This window comes from Hemiscyllium ocellatum, chromosome 3, assembly GCF_020745735.1.
Source record: "Hemiscyllium ocellatum isolate sHemOce1 chromosome 3, sHemOce1.pat.X.cur, whole genome shotgun sequence".
Taxonomy (NCBI): Eukaryota; Metazoa; Chordata; class Chondrichthyes; order Orectolobiformes; family Hemiscylliidae; genus Hemiscyllium; species Hemiscyllium ocellatum.
This window is the reverse complement of record NC_083403.1, coordinates 84121494-84143129: the sequence shown is the minus strand read 5'-3', so window position 1 is coordinate 84143129 and position 21636 is coordinate 84121494. Positions and strand designations below refer to the sequence as shown.

The window sequence follows — 21636 nt, the reverse complement described above, 5'->3', positions numbered from 1 at the left end:
TTTCTATATATTTTACTAAATTAGAAGGGATTAACAAAGGTAGTAGGAAAATGAGAATTATTAGATGTCATCTGATAGTCTTGAAATCTAAAATTAAATTTTTAAACTATTACATCATTAAAAGAGTACCCATGGGCCAAAACAAAAACCTGTTTGAGCTTTATACCTTACACTTTTGCAGTGCAATATATAGTCCAATAATTCAACTTACCTACTGAAACAAATAAATGACTGGCCATTCAAAGTATCCTATATTTTAATCAACTACACTTTTAAACAAAAATACAAAAGAACTGCGAATGCTGGAAATCAACAGAAATTGCTGGGTAAACTCAGCAGGTCTGGCAGCATCAGTGAAGAGAAAGCAGAGTTAACATTTCGGGCCCACTGATCTTTCTTTGGAATACTTTCAATATTGATCTAAGACCTAGTGCATTTGAAAAATAATTTGTTTAAGGTCATAACTGGGTTATAACCATTGGACTGGACAGAGTAAATGACCACGTTTATGCCTATATTCACCCCTATTAATCCATAGGGGATCATAGCTACTAATTTGACATGTTTTCGAAAGAAAAAATGCTCATGCAGAATTAATTATCAACTGAAAGTCTACAGAATGTTCCTTTTCACTTATGGTAGCTCAAGAGTTATCTTATACTCTGCTTAAATGAAGATTACAAAAGCAAACACCTTTTATGCAAATTCTCTGTTCCCTTTTGCACTGAACGTCCACATCAAGACTTATCACAATAAGCCATTCCATAGTAATGAGGTTCAATTTTTGCCCTTTAATGACATACTGAGGTCATAGTTTGCTTTACAAATATTTCCCAGTGTTTACATTATTTGAAATTTTAAGAATCGACCTACCAAAAAATTATACTGTAGAAAATTATATTGTGGTACAGACCTGAATAGGAATGTGCTGTCAGGAAAAGTGCAGGAAAATCGACGTTTCCTGCACGTTGATTTTCCTGCTCCTCGGATGCTGCCTGACTTGCTGTGCTTTTCCAGCACCACTCTGATCTAAACTCTGGTTTCCAGCATCTTCAGTCCTCACTTTTGCCTTGCCAGGAAAAATGGTAGAGGCAGGTACAATTACTACATTTGGACAGATGCATGAATAGGAAAGGTTTAGCGGGATATAGGCCAAACGCAGGGAAATGGGACTAGTTCAGTTTAGGAAACCTGGATGGCATGGACGAGTTGTTGTTCCCATGCTGCATGACTCTTTTCGTACACTAGTTGATTTCACATTCACTTGATCCACATTAGGTTTCACCATTATTACATAGTTCATTCACTTAACTTGCTTAGACTCATTTTGAATGCTATCAATTTTCTCAGCAATTCCATTTAGCGCAATTCATGAAGTTATTAGAAAATGTAAAACGATTATTTTCCTCTATTAGAGCTGAGAAAAACTGGTGTGGAACTCTCTTAGCTGTTCTCTCCAGGTATTATGATTTTCCAGATGACACAAAGCTGGTGAGAGGGTGAGTTGTGAAAAGGATGCAAAGATGCTCCTGTGAGATTTGGACAAGTTGAGTGGGAAAATACATAGCAGATGAAGTATAATGTGGATAAATATGCGACAACAAATACAAGGCGGCAGATTATTATCTAAATGGCAACTGACCAGGAAAGGGGGAGGTGCATTGAAACCTGGGAGTCCTTGTTCACTAGTCAGTGAAAGTATGAATCCGGGTGCAGCAGGTGGTGATGAAGGTGTGTTAGTCCCCATAGCAACAGGATTCAAGTACAGGAGTAGGAATGTCTTGCTGAAATTGTACAGAGCCTTGGTGAGACTACATCTGGAGTACTTTGGGCAGTTTTGATCTCTTTATCTGAGGAAGGCTATATGGATGGAGTGCTACCTGACACAGCAGGACTGATATATGAAGAGTCAGTGGATTGGTTAGGAGTTTAGAATAGAAGGATCTCACAGAAACCTATAAAATTTTAACATGACTAGACAGTGTAAATGCAGGAAGGATGTTCCTAATGACACTTCAAGGGTAAGGGACATGCTATTTTGGACTGAGAAGAGGAGAAACTTCTTCACTCAGAGTGTAGTGAACCTGTAGAATTCTCTACCACAGTAAGTGATTGACACCAAAACACAGAATGCTTTCAAGGAGGATTCAGACCTTGGTCTTCAGGCGAAAGGGATCAAAGGAAATGGGAGAAAATTAAAAAAAAAGGTACTGAAGGATGAACACCCATGATCATAATGAATAGCCGAGCAGGCTTGGAGGGCCAAATTGTCTATTGCTGTTTCTATATTCTGTTACTATACACTATAAATACTATGCATATGACTACATATACCATAAATGAATTTTCACTGACTGGAAACTGTAATTCTATTGGCCTCAAATTATCTCAATAACATGAAATATCCACTCAGTAAGGTAAAGTTATTATTAGGACATTCACTGATGGCATTTTACAAGCTCTTAGCTCTTCATTCACAGAATAGATTCATAGAATCCCTACAGTGTAGAAACAAGTCATTTGGCCCAACAAATTCACACCGACCTTTTGAAGAGTAACCCATCCAGACACATTGCCCTCCCCTATTACTCTATACTTACCCTTGACTAGTGCAGAGAAAGTGAGGACTGCAGATGCTGGAGACCAGAGTCGAGAGTGTCTGCTGGAAAAGCACAGATCAGGCAGCATCTGAGGAGCAGGAGAATCAACGTTTCTGGCATAAGCACTTCATCAGGAATGAAGCTTGTGGGCTGGGGCTGAGAGATAAATGGGGGGGGGTGGGTTTTGGGGAAAGGTAGCTAAGAAAGCAATAGGTGGATGAAGGTGAGGAAGAAGCTGATAGGTCAGAGAGAGGAGTGATGGACAAGAGCGGAGGGCGGTGCCGGGACCACGATGAATGTCTCAAAGCCCTCCGTTTCTTCCTTTCACGCCGTCCCAACCAGTACCCTTCCACCGACACCCTCATCCACCTGGCTGAACTGGTCCTCACCCTCAACAACTTCTCCTTCCAATCCTCCCACTTCCTCCAAACCAAAGGGGTAGCCATGGGCACCCGCATGGGACCCAGTTATGCCTGCCTGTTTGTTGGATATGTGGAACAGCCCATCTTCCACTGGTACACCGGCACCACCCCCCACCTGTTCCTCCACTGCATTGATGACTGTATCAGCACCCCCTCATGCTCCCACGAGGAGAGTGAATAGTTCATCAACTTTACCAACACCTTTCACCCCGACCTCAAGTTCACCTAGATCATCTCGGAAACCTCCCTCCCCTTCCTGGGCACCTCAATCACCGTGTCTGGCAACCGACTAACCACACAGACATATACTACAAGCCCACTGACTCCCACAGCTACCTAGACTACACCTCCTCCCACCCTACCTCCTGGAAAAATGCCATACCTTACTCCCTATTCCTCCACCTCCATGCATCTGTTCCCAGGCTGACCAGTTCCACCTCAGGAAGTCCGAGATGGCCTCCTTCTTCCACAATCACAACTTCCCTTCCCACGTGATTGACGATGCCCTCCAGCGCGTCTTCTCCTCTTCATGCACCACCCCCCTTGAACCCCAACCCTCCCAATGCAACAAGGACAGAACACCTATGGTCCTCACCTTCCACCCCACCAACCTCCACATACATCGCATCACCCTTTGCCACCTCTAAACGGATCCCACCACAGAGATATATTTCCCTCCCCACCCCTATCAGCGTTCAGAAAAGACCATTCCCTCTGCGACTCCCTCATCAGGTCCACACCCTCACCAGCCCACACCCCACTCCTGGCACCTTTCCCCATCACTGCTGGAGGTGCAAAACCTGCGCCAACACCACTCCCCTCACATCTGCCCAAGGCCCCAAGGGATCCTTCCACATCCATCAGAAATTTACCTGCACCTCTACCAATGTCATCTACTGCATCTGTTGTACCTGATGTGGTCTCTTCTACATCGGGGAGACGGTACACCTTCTTGCAGATCATTTCAGTGAATATCTCTGGGACCCATATCCACCAACCCCCCTCCCACTCAGTCAACTGTATGCAGGTCCTGGGCCTCCTCCACTGCCAAACCTCCAACCAACACCTGGAGGAAGAATGTTCTGTCTTAGGACCCTGCAACCACATGGGATAAATGTGGATTTCAATAGCTTCCTCGTTTCCCCTTCCACAACATTATCCCAGTTCCAAGCCTCCAACTTGGCACTGCCCTCCGGACATGTCCTTAACTCTCCCCTCATTGATTCTCCTGCTCCTCAGATGCTGCCTGACCTGCTGTGCTTTTCCAGCACCACACTCTTGCCCCAGACTAATGCACCTAACTTACACAACCCTGAACACTATGGACAATTTAGCATAGCCAACTCACCTAACCTGCAGATCTTTGGATTGTGGGAGGAAACCAGAGCACCCGGAGGAAACCCACACAGACACGTGGAGAATGTGCAAAGTCCACACAGCCCGAGGCTGGAATCGAACCCAGGTCCCTGGCACTGTGAGGCAGCAGTGCTAACCAGTGAGCCACTGTGCCACCATCCCACTAACTTACAACTTAATATGCCACAGATTTGTAATGACCATTTTGATGGATGAAGAAAATGAGAAAAAAAACTCAACTTGGCATTAGAGGTCAGCCTAAATAGAGCCAAAGAGATGTACAGCACGGAAACAGTCTCTTCAGTCCAACTCGACCATGCCGACCAGATACCTCAACTCAATCTAGTCCCATGTGTCAGCACTTGGCCCATATCCCTCTAAATCCTTCCTATTCATATACCCATCCAGATGCCTTTTAAATGCTGTAATTGTACCAGTTTCCACCACTTTCTCCGGCAACTCATTCCATACACGCACGTCCTCTGCATGAATAAGTTGCCCTCTTTTGTATCTTTCCCATCCCACCCTAAACATACGCCGTCTAGCTATGGACTCCCCCAACCCAGGGAAAAGTCCTTGTCTATGTACTCTATCCATGCCCCTCATGATTTTATAAACCTCTATGAGGTCACCCCTCAGACTTCAATGCTCCATGGAAAACAGCTCCAGTCTATTCACCCTCTCCCCACAGCTTAAATCCTGCAATCCTGGCAGCATCCTTGTAAATCTGTCCTGAACCCTTTCAAGTTTCACAACATCCTTACGATAGCAGGGATCCCAGAATTACACGCAATATTCCAAAAGTGGCCTCACCAATGTTCTGTACAGCTGCAACATGACCTTCCAACTCCTATACTCAATTCTCAGACCAAAAAAAGGAAAGCATACCAAACCTTCTTCACTTTCTTATCTACCTGCGACTTCACTTTTAATGAACTATGAACTTGCACTCCAAAGTTTCTTTGTTCAGCAACACTCCCCTGGACCTTACCATGAATGATTTTATTTTCTGTGTTGCATGGGCAAGACAAACTGCCAATAGACAATACATGAGGATATAAATGCACCAGCAAGACGAAGAATAAACATTAAGCAATGGCAAGATGAAGAATAGAGGCAAAGAAACTAATCCTGTTCAAGGTGGAATAGAGAGAAAAAAATTATTCAAGAAAATCTCCAACCAGGATTCAAAACTTTCACAAATGAATTGGTTGTAGATATTGAGAGATGAAACTCAATAGATGAACATTAATCTATGATATTACAGGAAAAAAACTGCGATTTGTGACAGTATTTTCCACACAGAGGTCAGAGGCAGAAATGATGAATGTTGTTTGACATCCCAAAAGAAATGGATGAAAGCAACCATTCAGCAACTAGTTAGGTTCAATAAGGCAACTTAGCACAATGCAATGGCAACAAATGCATCACATATTAAATCCACCATGCAGTGAGATCCAGGATGTGGTGCATGTTCTTGAAAGTAATAAAAATTTTGATTTCCTTAGAAGGAAGGTACAATTTAAATTATGGCTTTTGTTATTTTATTCCATAGTGATAGTGTTGAGTGTTTGTGACGTGAAGATGAGTGGACCTACCATTCTACTTTTTTTTTAAACAAGGAAAGACATGGTCTCATAACTGTAAGCACACAAGAAAGGCTAGAAAGTTTTGTGGGGGTTACAGCAGCAAAGAGTGGGGAGACATGAGGGAGAGGAAACAGTGGCAAAGAAAGGGAAAGCATTGGAACAAGAAAGTGATACATAGAGGGTTGAAGAGCTCAGGAATAAGGAACAGGAATGGTCTGGAATGGATTGCTGGAGAGAGGCACTCAAGCAGACATGAGGCAAGAGAGAGAGAAAACCAGACAGCAAGTTAAATAAACGAATGAGACAGGAAGAAAAAAGGCAGAGAATTCCAGCGGAGGATTTCTTCATGAAAACATATTTATGTAGCACCTTTAACAAATTAAACAATGTCATGCCACTTCCCAGGAATATTATAAAACAGAATATGTCATGGAGTCAAATAAGAAAAGATTAGGCCAGGTGACAAAAAGCTTGCTGTTGTAAGAACTCATGAGAAGTTGGAACAAATATGGGCTCTCTTTCAGCTATACCTCTTTATTCTTAGATTATTCAAAATGGCACCAGACTGTGGCAACACTTGAAGCTTTTGTGACGATGCTGCTCCTTTAAACAAGGTTATGCTGTCCTTGGCTTTTTTTTTCCCAGAGGCGATTCCGAAAAATCTAGGTTTGAAGGGTTTTAGAACCAGTTTGACTATAGCCAACAGATGCTGCCTCGGACAAAAGGTTTTCAAGTTTTAAAAAATCTTGGACAATGAAAGCTCAGCTTTTCTCTGGTTTGGTTTTAAGCAGCCTGGCTGTTCACTAAAAGCAGTCGATTTTGAGGCTGCCAGTCCAAGAATCACCTACATGGAAGAAGGTGTTCCAGGCTGAGTCTCTCTGCCATCGCCTTCTCTCTCTTGTAAGACCCTGTATTTAACTTTACCTTTTTTACCAAGGGGTGTTTATGGGGATTATTGCAAGTATTTGGAACAGCATCATTAATAATCTGTTGGGTTTGAGGATAGAGTAAGCTTTTCTATTTTCTGTTCTCGTTGGTTTGTGTTTCATTCAGTAATCTTGTAAATAAACTCTGTTTTGTCTAAAATTAAGTGGTGTGACCAGCTGCATCACTCTGGAATATCAGAGTTCTATTCGCTTAAAACAACTAGCAAAGTTAAGTTCCGGGCTACATTCTTGAAATGTATTGAGGGGGTCTGGTTTGGTCCTTAACACTTTTCACTGTATAAGCAAGTAATTTGACATCCATAGCAGGTATTGTAAGTAACTTTGTGGTGTAAACAGCCGACAGAGACAGCTTTTGCTGGCAACAAAAAAAATTGATTGGTCTATGCATTAGTGACCAGCTATCGTTGACTTTTTTGTCTGCCAACAACTACGTCATTGGTTCTCAAGTAACAGAACAGCTTGGAACCAGGGACAAAATTAGAGATAGAAAGAAAGAGATAGAGATAGAGGGAGAGGGACAGAGAAACAGCGAGAATGAGAGAGAGAGCGCAAGAGAGAGATGTTCAATTCTTCCCTCGATTGGGAGTGATCTCTCTGTTCCTTACCACCAAAATTCACATTAAACTCGAAGAAAACCAGTTTGCGTTTTCTGCAACATATGTTGTGAGCTCTTACTTCCTTTTTAAATTCCCCTAATGCACGGACAAACAAAAAAAAGGAATATAGGTTGCTGGGCAGAGGGTATAAACTAAAAAGACAGTTAAGTAGTATTGTCCCCTCAACACAAGTTCTGACTAAAGTAATCCTTATGACTCTCCTGCTAGTCACTAGTTTGCTTCAGTCATCTCCCGCTGGGTGCTTCCACTGATTGGTAAGAGACACAAGTTGGCCTGCACTCTTAGAAATGTCTCTGATTTATCAGAAGCACAGCTCACGATAACTCATTTCTATCTCAAACAATGAATAGATTTTACAGCTAGTTTCCAGTAAAGATATTTTTCAATGCTACAGCATGCCACCCTTCTCATAATGATAATTCATTGCGTAATTTCCTTGAACATGAGGAATGAGGCATAAACTCAGCTGCATGTTTTACTTGACAAGCATTCTAAATGCAAACTAAATAATATGGCAAACACTTCAAAGCAGTCATTAACATAGAAATCAACAACATAATTATTTCATGTACTTTACTTTTACTTGCCAATTATATGAATGAAGCTGCAAGTAGAAATAAAACATAACTTAATAGAAAAGAAAAATCAGAAGAAACTCTCTTGGTAAAGCAAAATCCTTAAAGAGCAGCAACCTTTTATTTGATACGTGAAAACTACAAAGGAAATATATCTGTTAGCTGGGTCACATTGCAGTTGGCAGTACTTGGGTCAAATGACTTTTCACCTAGGTCAGAAGTTATAATAATAAGCGTTTACAAGCACATTTACTCCTTCAATAACAACTATCTTTGGCCACAAAGTCAAAAGATTATAAAGTCAACTAGTCACAGCATTTTAGTCCTCTTCCCAACAGCATAAGCTCGTGCACTCCCCTGAATGCACTGATTGATACTTAAATGCATTTATCTTTCAGATCAGGCAATTTAGGATCACAAAATTTGTCGAGATAGTGGAATTTAAGGATATCAATGATCTGCTCTATCAAATTTCACTGGGCAACACGGCTTTTATTGTTAGCATACTACTCGTGTAATTGGTTGTGTAGCAGTGTCCTCATCATCAAGTAATCAAACGTTTCCTTGTTGTGGTGACTCAAGTACACATTTCACAGCAGATTGCCACAAAATGAAGGCATCATAACTGCTGTCAGCATACTAGATACTGGTCATGTGATTCTCTTATGCTTCTGCACCAGCTGAACACTGAGTGAGTAGTACATCTTGGAAGTGACGTGTAACGCTCACAAACTAACATGTAAAGTCAACCTACTCTGCTCTATAGGGCAGATTGCAGTCTTTGCAAAGCTTAATGATCATTCACGCTATTACTCACAAGCAATTAAACATAAAATGTAGCTAATTCTCGGAGTAGAAAGCCATACAAATGTATCTTGACCAAAAATGAATGATAAACTGTGGAATGTTGAAAATTCTTCAGCTCCAGTTTGCAGGAAGCCCAGCACAGAAACATTCATGGTACAGTCAAATTGACAAGCACCAGCAATGCATTCCTCATCCTGTTGTGGTGTCAGTTGTGGTTGTAGCCAGACACACATTTCACCAAAATCGTTTTGAAGTGCAGAGAACTTGAACATTGTTCCTTACTAAATTTGGTATAGCAGTGTCATTCCCAAATAAGTTCAGATGGAGACCATTTCTCCCTCCCACTTGCTTTCTTTTCTAGTAGTTCGCCCCATACTTTTCAACCTCTGCTCTTTCCCACAGTCATTATTTAGGGGAATGCTCACTACTATGCAGGTAATTGATTTGTGTCAAATCTTCGAAATCAAGACCAAGTCTTTTGACACCTGGCACATCATTCCCTGTAGATGCAGCACCTTCAAAAAAAAATCCAGGAGTTTTTTTAAATGTACCAGTTGCCAGTAGAAATCAATTCGCAATTGCAAGTACTTAATGGTTGCTTTAGACAGTACTAGTGCCGACTTTAATCTGCCAGGAATATGTGTTCATCTGAGAGTGATTAAAAGACACTGAGTCCTCGCATATTGTGTGTGTAGGTGTACACTTACACCCTCACCAATATATGGAGCAACTTGCACCAGAAGCACATATGGATGCCAGGGAAAATCCCCTCAAATACTCCAACTGATCTAGAGACATATAATAGCATTCCTGAAAAGGCTGATTAAATTTATGGGGTGTAGGGTTGGGGGAGATTCTGTAGGGTAATGACTTGAGTACATATAAAGAGGCAGAAAGGAAATATTATGATGCAATGGGGCAGGAGGTGAATGTTCATGTGATGGGTAAGGCTGCTAAGATTAAGGAACAATGGATGAATAAAGGTATTGAGGTTCTAACCAAGAATAAAAGAGAATCTTATTTTAGATATAGACAACTTGGTTCAATTGAATCTCTTAATCAATGCATGGAGTGTATGGGGCATTGTTAGAGAGAACTCAGGAACAAAAAGAGGGGATATGAGATAGCATTGGCTGATAAGGTTAAGGACAATTCAAAGAGATTCTACAAATACATAAAGTGCACGAGGGCAACTACAGAGAGGGCAGCGTCTCCTTAAGATCAAGGAGGTCACCTTTGCGTTGAACCCCAAGAGATGGGAGAGATACAAAATGAATATGTTGCGTCAGTTTTTGCATTAGAGAAAGAATAGAGTCTAGAGAATGCGGAGAAATAAACAATGATGTTTAAAAACAGTTCACATTACAGAGGAGGAAGCTTGGGAGTTCTTAGAGAATATAAAGGTGGATAAATCTCCAGGACCTGATCTAATGAATCCCAGAACGTCATGGGAAGTTAAGAGAGAAAATTACAAGACCTCTTGTAGAAATATTTGCATCATCTATAATGACAGGTGAGGTGCCTGATGATTGGAAGGTGGCTAATGTTGCACCTTTGTTTAAGAAAGGTTGTAAGGAGAATACAGACCTGTGATCTGACTTCTGTTGTGGACAAATTGTTGGAGGTGATTAATAAAGATAGGATTTACAGACATTTAGAGAGGCAAAATTGATAAGGATAGTCAGCATGGTTTTATGTGAGGAAAATTGTGTCTCATGAACTTGATTATGTTTTTTTGAGGAAGTTACCAAAAAGATTGATGATGTTATAGCTATAGACATTGTTAAGCCTTTGACAAGGTTCCACATGATAGACTAATTAATAAAGTTAGGTCACATGGGATTCAGGATGACCATGCTCAATTGGATACACAATTGGGTTAACCGCGCGAGACGGAGAATAGAGGTGAAGAGTTGCTTTTCGGACTGGAAACCTATGACCAGTGGAATTCCACAGGGATCAATCTGGATCCTTTTATTTGTCATTTATATAAATAATTTGGATGAGTATATAAAAGGCATAGTTAGGAAGTTTGTGTACGACACCAAAATTGGTGGCATTGCAGACAGTGAAGGGTTTCTAAGATTACAAAGCATCTTGATCAAATGGATCAATGGGCTGAAAGATGGCAAATGGAGTTCAATCTGGACAGATGTGAGGTACTGCATTTTGGAATGACAAACAAGGGTAGAGCTGATACAATTAATGGTAGGTCCTTGAGTGGTGTTGTAGAACAGAGCGACCTAGGCGTTCAGGTACATAATTCTTTAAAATTTGCGACATATATAGACAGGGTGGTTAAAAGGGCGTTTGGCATGCTTGCCTTCATTGCACAATGCTTTGAGTATATGAGTTGAGAAATCATGCTCACAGGACATCGATGAGGCCTCATCTGGAATACTGTGTCCGGTTCTAGTCACCCAGACCTAGGAAAGATATTACCAAGCTGGAGAGGGTTCAGAAAAGATTTACCAGACTGATGCCGTGTATGAAAGGTTTGAGTTATAAAGAAAGGCTGGCACCTTTTTCGTTGGAGTGTAGGAGGTTGAGAGGCAATCTGATAGAAATTTATAAAGTGATGAGAGGTATAAATAGAGTTAATGGCAGTTGTCTTTTCTGCAGCATGGGGGATTTAGAGACTAGTGGGCATAATTTTAAGGTGAGGGGAGAAAAATTGAAAAAAGACATGAGGCACATTTTTTGCAGAGAGGGTAGTTTGAGTGTGGAATCAATTACAACATTTAAAAGACATTTGGGTAGATACATGAATAGGAAAGGTTTGGTGGGAAATGGGCCAACAGCAGGCAGGCGGGACTAGTTTAGTTTGCAATTATGTTTGGCGTGGACTGGTTGCGCCGAAAAGTCTGTTTCTGCGCTGAACAACTCTATGACACTGAGATGTGTCATGATATGATCTAAAATGTTGTTTAAGATAATTACAAAGAGATACTTACTGGCACTGGTAGTGGGTTGTAGAGTTAGGAATCATGCATTAAAACTGAATAATACTGAACCTCACCTCCCACTTCAAGTGGATGTACAAAGTTTAATGCCTATGTCATTTCTAGAATAACATATTCAAATTTTCTGCTGATAACATGGGAATTATATAAAATGTAATCAAATCAAACAGAATAATGCTGTAAGTATTTAAAAGGAACTACAATCCTGTGCCAGGTATTTTAATTTATATGGTGCTGAGGTGCCAACCGTTGCACTGTCCAGTATACCTGGCAAATATGACACTTTAGAAAGATGTCATCGTTTACCAGTTCAAGTCCAATCAGTTATTAAACTATATCAAGAATTTTTGGCTTCAAATGAAACATTTGATAATCATTTTAATAATATAAGGAAATGACTCAGAGTTATGCAATAAATTCACATCCCCAGAAGATTGCAAAGCATTTCATGGCAGATAAATTACTTCGAATTAGCTTATGGCATGTAATTACCAATGTTATGGATGATGTCTGAACATTGGCTGCAATATGTTCCACAAACAGCAATGAGGTAAAAACAGTTAAGCTGGTGTCAGCACATTGGCTGAAGTACAAATGTTGGCTTGGACAATGAGATCACCAGTAGCTTTCTTTGAATTGTGCCAGTCAATGTTTTTTTCATCTGCCTGACTAGGCCAACAAGGTACTCCTTTAAAATCTCATCTAAAAGATGGTACCTTTCACACTGCAGCACTCCACCAATGAACTAAATTTTAAGCTTTGATTACACTAGAGTCCTGGTTTGGCATATGAATTCACAGCTTTCTGTAAGTGCTCTAAAATGAGTCAAACTTACACCAAAACCGACCTCTATGTATCCAGGCTAAAAGAGGCAAGAGTGCACATCTGAGTTTATTAAATGGTGTCACATATGAATTTCCACAGAAAACCGTAACATATTTGATTATAATACATAACTATTGATCGCTACATATTTAAAATGACTATTTATAAATCAAGCATAAAGAAGGTCAAAATAAATCTTCAAAGTTTCTATTCAATCCATTAATAAATCTTTTTATAGCTGTTAAATGTTTCAGTTACCAATTATCGCCTGATTTGACATTTCAGCATACCTTCAATTCCTAAGTTATGTACATAGTCAAAATTTACAAAGGTTCAACTCGCAAACGCCCCATACAGATCATTTTGCTATAACACATGTTTTGCTGACGTGAATGCGCTATAATAGAATTGACACGGTTTCTAAAGTGTGAACTTTTAAGGCATGTGTTTGTGTAACGCGATTACATTTCCAACACTAAGCGCTGTTTCTAAAGCGTGATTTTTCTATAACACGAGGTTGCAAAAGAATATAACCATCGCATTATGGAAGAACTACCTGTAATTACAAATATGATTCTATATTAACTTTAAAGATATGACATTCAAACATTTTTTCATACTTACAAATGGTTATATTATATTGTGATCTGAATGTTATACAAATTGACTTACAAACGTACTCAAGATCGGAACCCAATCATAATCCAGCGACTGTGCGTATGACAAACGATGATGGTCCCTTAACAGTTGTTTGTGAGGCACCACTTTGACTGACCTGAGAAATTTTGCTTAATTCCTACATTGCATTTTCTATTCGAGCTATCTTTCAATCCATATTTCTATCTAGTATTCAATTCCATACTTCTTGACATTTTTCATGTGTCTCATCAGAGACATGTTATCAAAAACCTTCTGAAAGTTCTGCATATGGTTTCCACCACATTGTCCTCACTTTATCCATTTCTTTTACCAAACTGTTCAGGTAAAATAAGGGTAACATGCTCTTCATCACAACATTAAGTGTGCCTCAAAGGCACACTTCATTTTTCAAATAAATATTATCGAAGAATTCAAGTCTCAATTTTGTGTTTTAATAAATCTTACCATGTTAATCAATTGAGTGTGCACTATATCTTCAACTAAAACAGCAGTTTCAGTGAGAGGTCGGCGAGCATCACCAAAACCATACCTGCAAAGCAAAAAAATAGAGGGGGTTAAAATTCCATGTATAACTGAATATATTGTTCACAAGAAAGGATATCCATAAATACCTGCATAAAAATCATGAAAATCAAAAACATTACACAGCCTATTGCAAAGACCAAACATGGTCTTCTTTGCATATTAATTAATGGATACCACAGAAGCGTTGGAGATTGGTGAATAAATAAATTTGTCTGTCTAGAAAACATTTAAATAAAATTTGAGTTAAATGCTGTTCAATTTATATAGATCCGCCATAAGGTCTATTTGACTTTTACATACAAACATGAACTAATCAAAATCATTATCTTCTCCATTGCCGATGGATGTAGGCATTTGGTAGTTCTTTCTCTCAAAATGGAATGGAACGTTGCCTTTCTGCTCAAAAAAATACGAGCAAACTGACAATTACGATTTTGATATGAATTTAAGAGTTGCTGGTTAGAGATGATAATTTATTACCCAAGTAATCATCGCATCATCTTATTAAAATTAGTTCAGCGATCATGAAATAAGCTCTAATTTGATTAAACGCCACAGGATATAAAGATTCATCCAGTCAACAATCCTGGATGATATCCAAATTAATTCAGCATTGCTTGCATAAACCTTCATGCAGTTTGGACACCTGCAGTGGAACCAGTATCTTGAAAACGTGTATTTTGCAGAGTCAGTTAACTGAAGAGATAATGTTTTAAATTATTTTGATGAATATGAAAATCAAAGTATAGCTCATTCCCATCCAACTCGACTCTAAGGTAGAACAGCTGATGGCGCAATTCTATCGCTTTGTTTTTATCCTCATTTAGATGAGTCAGGTTTCGATCTCAATGCAACTTTTCTTAACTTTCCTTTCAGCTGTCTGCTAAACTGTTTCACACACATATAGCAAGCTCTGTATCACCACAGATTCTGAGAAAGAGGAAGGAACCCAACCTGTTAATAAGCCACAGTCACTTCCTTTACATCAATTATTATTTTAGACCACTGGAAACAACAGACTTAAACAGAAGGATTGTACAATTCAGCTTGAAGTTCTTATGCCACCTGTTTACTTTTGCATTATATTGTGAAAAACACCTCAATACTGATTATTCCATTTCTAAGATGTAGCTTGTTCTATTATTTTCATTCACTTTGATTCTTTTGCAACTGGCACCCTGAGGTGATCTTTTGTTTCTACAATTTCAAAACCATCAGATGAACAGGATCATAGAACAGATACAGCAGTTTAGTTCCATTTTACAACTACTTCCCTTCAACTTTATAACAACCTCTCTCAAAATAAAATAATGGATCACTCAAACATACAAAATTCAAAGCAACACTGGACCATTCAGCTCCTCGGGCCTGCTCCACCATTTGATAAAATCATGGGTGATCCGATTATGGCCTCAACTCTACTTTCTTGTCCACCCTTTATAACCTTTGGTTCACTTGTCAATCAAGAAGGCAGAAACCTGAATTCACTGTTCTCTGAGGAAGAGATTTTCACAGAAGAATGATACTTGCAGTGTGGCTGAGTTTGCCTCTAGCAGATTCCTGATCTGATGCAGTAATGTTTATATACTGTATTATTTCCCACAGCAGAAGAAACTGGGCATGAATTTAATCATACTGGAGAATCTATGGATATTTATTGCAACTATTATGTAAAAACATTAAAAAAATCCTCAGTCACTTAAGTGTTTGAGATAATATTTAGCTACTATATTTCAAAACAGGACCATGTTTCTTCACACCACACACCATACTGACCATGAGACATAACACAGATTCTCAGATCACAATTTTCCTCAAGCTCATCTTAAATGGGCTTAAAAACAAAAGATGAAATTTCTAGAGAACTGAGCAGGTCTGGAATCATCTGTAGAGAGAAAGCAGAGTTAACATGGAGGAAAGTGGGGGAAGAGATCCTCACAATACCCAGCCTGTCAAGCCACGCCCTATGGATCCATTGGTGAAGATGGTGGCGACCTGCTTTCTTGATACTTTGAAAACAAAGGCATCAAGGGGCATTAAAAAATTAAGAAAAATGGCATTGAGATAAAGGATCAGCCATCATTTTGAATGGTGGAGCAATGAAGGGGGAAATGGCCTATCTCTGCTCCTAGTTTCTATGTTAAAAATCACACAACACCAGGTTATAGTCCAACAGGTTAATTGGAAGCACACTAGCTTTTGTCGCTCCGAAAGCTAGTGTGCTTCCAATAAACCTGTTGGACTATAACCTGGTGTTGTGTGATTTTTAACTTTGTACACCCCAGTCCAACACCGGCATCTCCAAATCATGCCTAGTTTCTATGTACTACTACAGTCCTTGGGATGTAGGGATATCCACAATCTGTCACGAAGGGAGTTCCAAAGTTTTAACAAACTGACTATTAAAGGAATGCCAGTACAATTCAAATCAGGGTGATGTGTGATTTGGTGGAAAACTTGGAAGTAATGGTGTTTCTGTGTATTTGCTGCCCTTGCCCAATGCAAGAGAGGTTGGGGTTTGGAAGGTCCTGATGAAGTAGTCTTCAAGAGTTTCTGCAGTTACTGCTGAATCAGTGGTAAAAGAAACAAATGCTGAACATGGTGGATAGGATCCCAATCAAGTGTGTCTTTTTGCCTTGGTGTTGACCTTCTTGAGTGTTGTAGGAGCGGCATCCATTTGGGCAAATGGACAGTAATCAATCACACTCCTGACATTTGCCTTGTAGATGGTGGACAAGCTTTGGGAAGATGGCAGAAAAATTACTTTTTACGGGATTCCTAGCCTTTGACATGCAGTTGAAGCTACAATATTACAAAGCTGGTAAATAAGGCAATAACAAGGTCAGGGGTGGAGCGGCCCAGGCAGAACCCAAACTAAGGATCAGGAGCAAGTTATTCCTGTCAAAGGGGCATGTGTTAGCATGATCAATGGTCGCATAAATCATTTTGCTTATGATCAAGAGGAAACTGACAGGGTGGCACTTAGGTAGCTTGGATTGTCCTGCTTTTGGGAGGCAGGACTTATCGAGTCAAATTTCCCCACACTTGCCTGGATGCCAGCATTGCAGCTACACAGAAACAGATGGGCAAACAGCACAGTTAGTTTTACAGCACAGAACCTCAGTATTATTATTTTTCAAATACTGTTGGGACCCATTGCCTTTGCAGTATCCAGTGCCTTCAGTTATTTCTCTATAACACATAGGGTGAATCAAATTGGTTGAAGAGTTCATGGGGACTTCAGGATGAGACCATGATTAATCATCTAATCGTCACTTTTGGCTGAAGATAAATGCAAATGTTCCAGCTTTGATGTTTTTTCTTCTAAAGTACTATGCTCCCCCATCAATGAGCATAGGCACTTTCCTCTTCTTGATAATTCTTTGATTGTCCATTACCATTCAAAACTGGACACGGCAGACTGCAAACCTGATCTGATCAGCTTGTCATGAGATTTCTCAGTTATGTCCAATGCACGCTGCTTCTGCTACCTGGTATATAAGTAGACCTGGGTTGTAGCCTCATCAGGTTGACACATCTCACCTTTACGTTTATCTGCTGCCGCTCCAACACATCACCTTGCACACTTCATTGATCAAGAATTCTAATTTTCTATTCTTCCTGATAACATGGACAAGATCATATTTTCCTACATTATGTTCCACCTGCCAATTTCTTTGCCAATCAACTTAATCACTCAAACATCCCTTTGTAGATTTATAATGCCGTCCTCTTAATTTACTCTCCCACCTTCAGCCAAATAATTAATATGCAGCAGAAATGTATTGATCCTTTTGGCACTCTAAAGCTTGTGAACCCAAAAATGACTCACTTCTCACTTCTTCGTGTTAGTTAACTAATCCCCTATGATGATGTGTTAGCACTTAAACACTTACATCTTCTTTCGCCCAGGCAGTGCATTCATACACTAATCACTTGTTCTAAGTCTCACATCAATATCCCTTTCATCTTTTAATATTTCTAAAGTTATGCATTAATTGAGCGGGCATCTGCCCTGATGCTGTTATGACACAAATTGAATGCCTTTGCAATGTAAAACCATCACAGAGCAATAATAGTGTGCCTTTAATTATCTTTCATTAAGTACCTGAACCCAGCATAACTTGTTGCAGCCACACAGTTTCCAAGTAAGCAGAACGCTGGTGGTTTCTAATCAACCTCCTTGAATTCAATATCATGATTAACTGCAGCAGCCAGAGTATCTTTGCTTCCTCAAAATGAGTCAAATTAGTTAGCTGAGTTGCATACAAATTCAGTGAACTGACCAAAGGAATCCAGGATCAGCAACAGTCTACATTTGAATCCACAGATGGTTCCACCTTCAGCATCTTCAGAAAAGCTGAGCAAAAATCTGGTCAGATCATATCATTATAGGACCATTTAACTTGTAGTCTCAGAACCTACCCAGCCATCCTTCCAAAAGCAGAATGCCACACTTCCATAAATGAATTTTGGAAGATAAATATGATTTGACCATTCAATCAACAGTAACTGCAGCCATGTACAGCAACTCAATATCACATGAATTAACTGAAGTAGGCCATTCAGGCCACTGAGCTTACTCCTCCATTTAGTAAGATCATGTTGCAGCCTGCCATATTGCTTCAATCAAAAGTCTGTAACTCAGCCTGGAATGTATTCAATGACCTAGCCTCCACTGCTCTCTGAGGAAGGGAATTCCATAGAGTGATGACTCTCAAAGAAGATTCTCCTCATCTCAGTGGTAAGTGGGAGATCTCTTATTTTTAAATAACTGTCCCCTTATTCTACTTGCTTCCATAAGGAGGGAACATCCTCTTAGCATCCAGCTTCTAGCTTTTCTAAAATCTAATGGGTAGAGGCTCAACCTGATCAAACTTCCCTCATAAGAACCTCTTCAGTTATGTCTCACAAGCCACTTTGCACAACACTTGCATCACATGAATTAGATAAGTTCTCTCAACAGCTTCTCAAGCAATTCTATCCTTTTTTGAGTGAGGAAACCAAAGCTGCACATAGTATTCCAAATGCAGACTAACAAGGGCCTTGCCATGCTTTAGCAGTATTCCCCTGCCCTCATACTTAATTTCTCTTACAATAATCTCTAACATTCCATCTGTCTTCCAATCATCTGCTGAAACTCCACACCAACTTTTTGTGATTCATGTTGCAGGACACCCAGATCCTTCACCATATTGAGACATACATTTCTTTCTTTACATTTGAAGAAACTGTAGCACATGGCCCTACTGTATGCTGTGCTTGAACAAGGATAAAGACTTACCAGTCTGTATTTATTGCGCACATGGTGAAACACGTACAGTCTTAGTAAAACCAAATGTTTCTAACGCAATACAATATGGAGAGAGAGCAAACTGGAGCATTATTCAAACCTGCATGACTTCACAAAGTAAACAGCATGCAAATTTGAACATTTCTACTCCTCAGTTATCTCTGAACTTTTTTTACAAGTGCAGATATGACAACATTAATATTAGAAATTCAGTCCATTTTTGCAATACATGGTTCATTGGAAGCTACATTTTACAATTGAATGTATTATAAAGCTGCAAAATCAAATGTATAACAGTATTGATCCACTTTAAAAACACAATGTTCTGAAAATACTTTTCACATAATTTAATGATGTGATATTGTGCTACAAAAGGGGAAAAAAAGACAGGGAAGTGTGACACATCATTAAAAAAAAACAGTAGCATCTCCCAAGCCATTGCTCACAATAAGCTGGAAGTTTTATAAGAACAAGGAGTTATGCCAAGTATATTGACAGCGATATTGACTTGTCAGCAAGATAGAAGTATATCACTGAATGCACAATTAGTAAGCTTGCTGACTTACAACCTTTAAACAAAAATAAATTTCTATGAAAAAAAAACTCAAGAATTGGCTTATTTGGTTTCCAAATTATTATACATTTTAAATAACTTCGCTTCATCCTCAAAAATTGTCTGGACAGATTGTTAACATCTTTTCATTTGTGCTTCTAACAATCCAAAGAATCTATGATCACAGGTAGTTCTGTTAATACATAACCGAACACAGATATTAGCTATCAGAGATTTAAACAGATGCTACACTTGTTTTGACAATTTAATCTTCAAACTTTCAAAGTCGCTTGGAAAAAGTAAAGAAATCCTCAAGTCCTTACTGGATGCATGAGACATATTTTTTCGCCCTTTAACTTCTTTTAACAGATAGGTTGTAGACTGAAAAGATAAACATGCTTATTAAAGTCTAAAACTACATGACATTCAGCCAATCTTCTGTGGTTTATATAACTGCAACATTACCAGTCAATTGCACAATTTTAGATCTCATTGCAACCTCCATCACTCATGGCAGAGTTTTCAGTCATCCTTACCTTGGAATTGCTGAATCGCTTTCACTTCTTAACTCTCTAACACCCTTCAACAGTCACCTCTAAACTTCACTCTTTGACCATGCCTCTGTCATCTTCTAATTTGTCTATTCTACTTTTGACTGGTATTCACCACATCATCCTATTAAACACATTATTGCATTTCTCATATAGAAAAACGTTCCAAGTATATTATTTCAATATCATAAATTGTTAAAAAAAATTCTCGCATTAACACTAATAGGACACTTATTTGTGTTAAGGGAAGAAACCTAATTTTGATATTCAAAGTGATATCATTTCAAGGCAGAAAGTGATTGCAGTTTAAAGTGTGACTGTGGTAGAATCCACATTTTGTAAATAGTGCTGGTAGAGCAATAAAGAAAGTGCAAGTTGTATATGCAATTCAAAGTGTCATTCAGTAGAGGGTACTCTAAAATATATGAAAATAAATAGCAGAATATATGATTTATAAACTTTTTAGTGTATTTAAAATTAATTGCTTTCACTAATTCAATAAAACTTGATAGCTTATGCATGCTTAGCTTACATTTACTGGAAACTACAGCACTGTTACAAGTAAATTAGTAGCAATAACAAGACAGCACATTGTGATTTGAAACTTTTGGACACAAGTTTTAGTTTGACTTTGTTTTTAAATAACTTCTAATCTCAACTGGGCTGTATAAAGGATATGTCAACAGGATATCCCTGAAGAAGGGATATAGAACCCTACACCAAAAAAAATGGTGAATTAATTAACCCACTGCAATATATCTTCATAAGATCAGTTATTACAGAGAAGCATGAACAAAGGTCAATATCCATCGGGAAATAGCAGGTAACATGACTGATAGGAGAAATAACAGAAAAGAAAACATATCAAACAAATGTGAACTTATTCTTTGAATGCTTCACCAGTTGTATGGACTGTGCTTTGTCACTTTATAAATTGGGCCACTTGAATTGCCTTTGCTACTAGTTGGAAAGGAAATTGGCTTTAGTCTCTATCTGGGTGGGTTAAAGTCAGACAAGAGATTTACTGTTCCGGAACAACAGATATTGTTCCGGAACATTTCTGACTGCAAAGCTTTACTTATCAAACATGGTGCCATGTTGTCTGTTTAAAAGAGGCAAGAGTCTTTCAATAAGTGCTAGTGCTAGTTTGGAAGAAGGCCTAAAATTCAGATTCAGCTTGTACAACATTGATCAGTCTTTTTAAGTGGCGGGTGCCAAAAATTTGGAAAGAAAATGCATTTAGTGAAATAAAAAAAGCCATTCAAGTCAGATCCTAAATTTTTTGAGTTTATATCATGGATTGCTGTTTCAGCATATTTTCCCTCTACAAAAAAATAGGAATGCTTTTAAACT

The 21636-nt window shown here is 39.1% G+C and overlaps 1 protein-coding gene across 8 annotated transcripts in view; it reads right to left on the bottom strand.

The window, feature by feature from the left end:
• Window positions 1–21636, bottom strand: part of supt3h (SPT3 homolog, SAGA and STAGA complex component) — a 455384-nt gene that overhangs the window by 184278 nt on the left and 249470 nt on the right. For all 8 annotated transcript variants that reach the window (XM_060851413.1, XM_060851403.1, XM_060851463.1 and 5 more), the window contains one exon: window positions 13806–13890. In XM_060851413.1, coding sequence (XP_060707396.1) covers window positions 13806–13890 — 85 coding nt within the window. The remainder of the gene's footprint in view (window positions 1–13805; window positions 13891–21636) is intronic.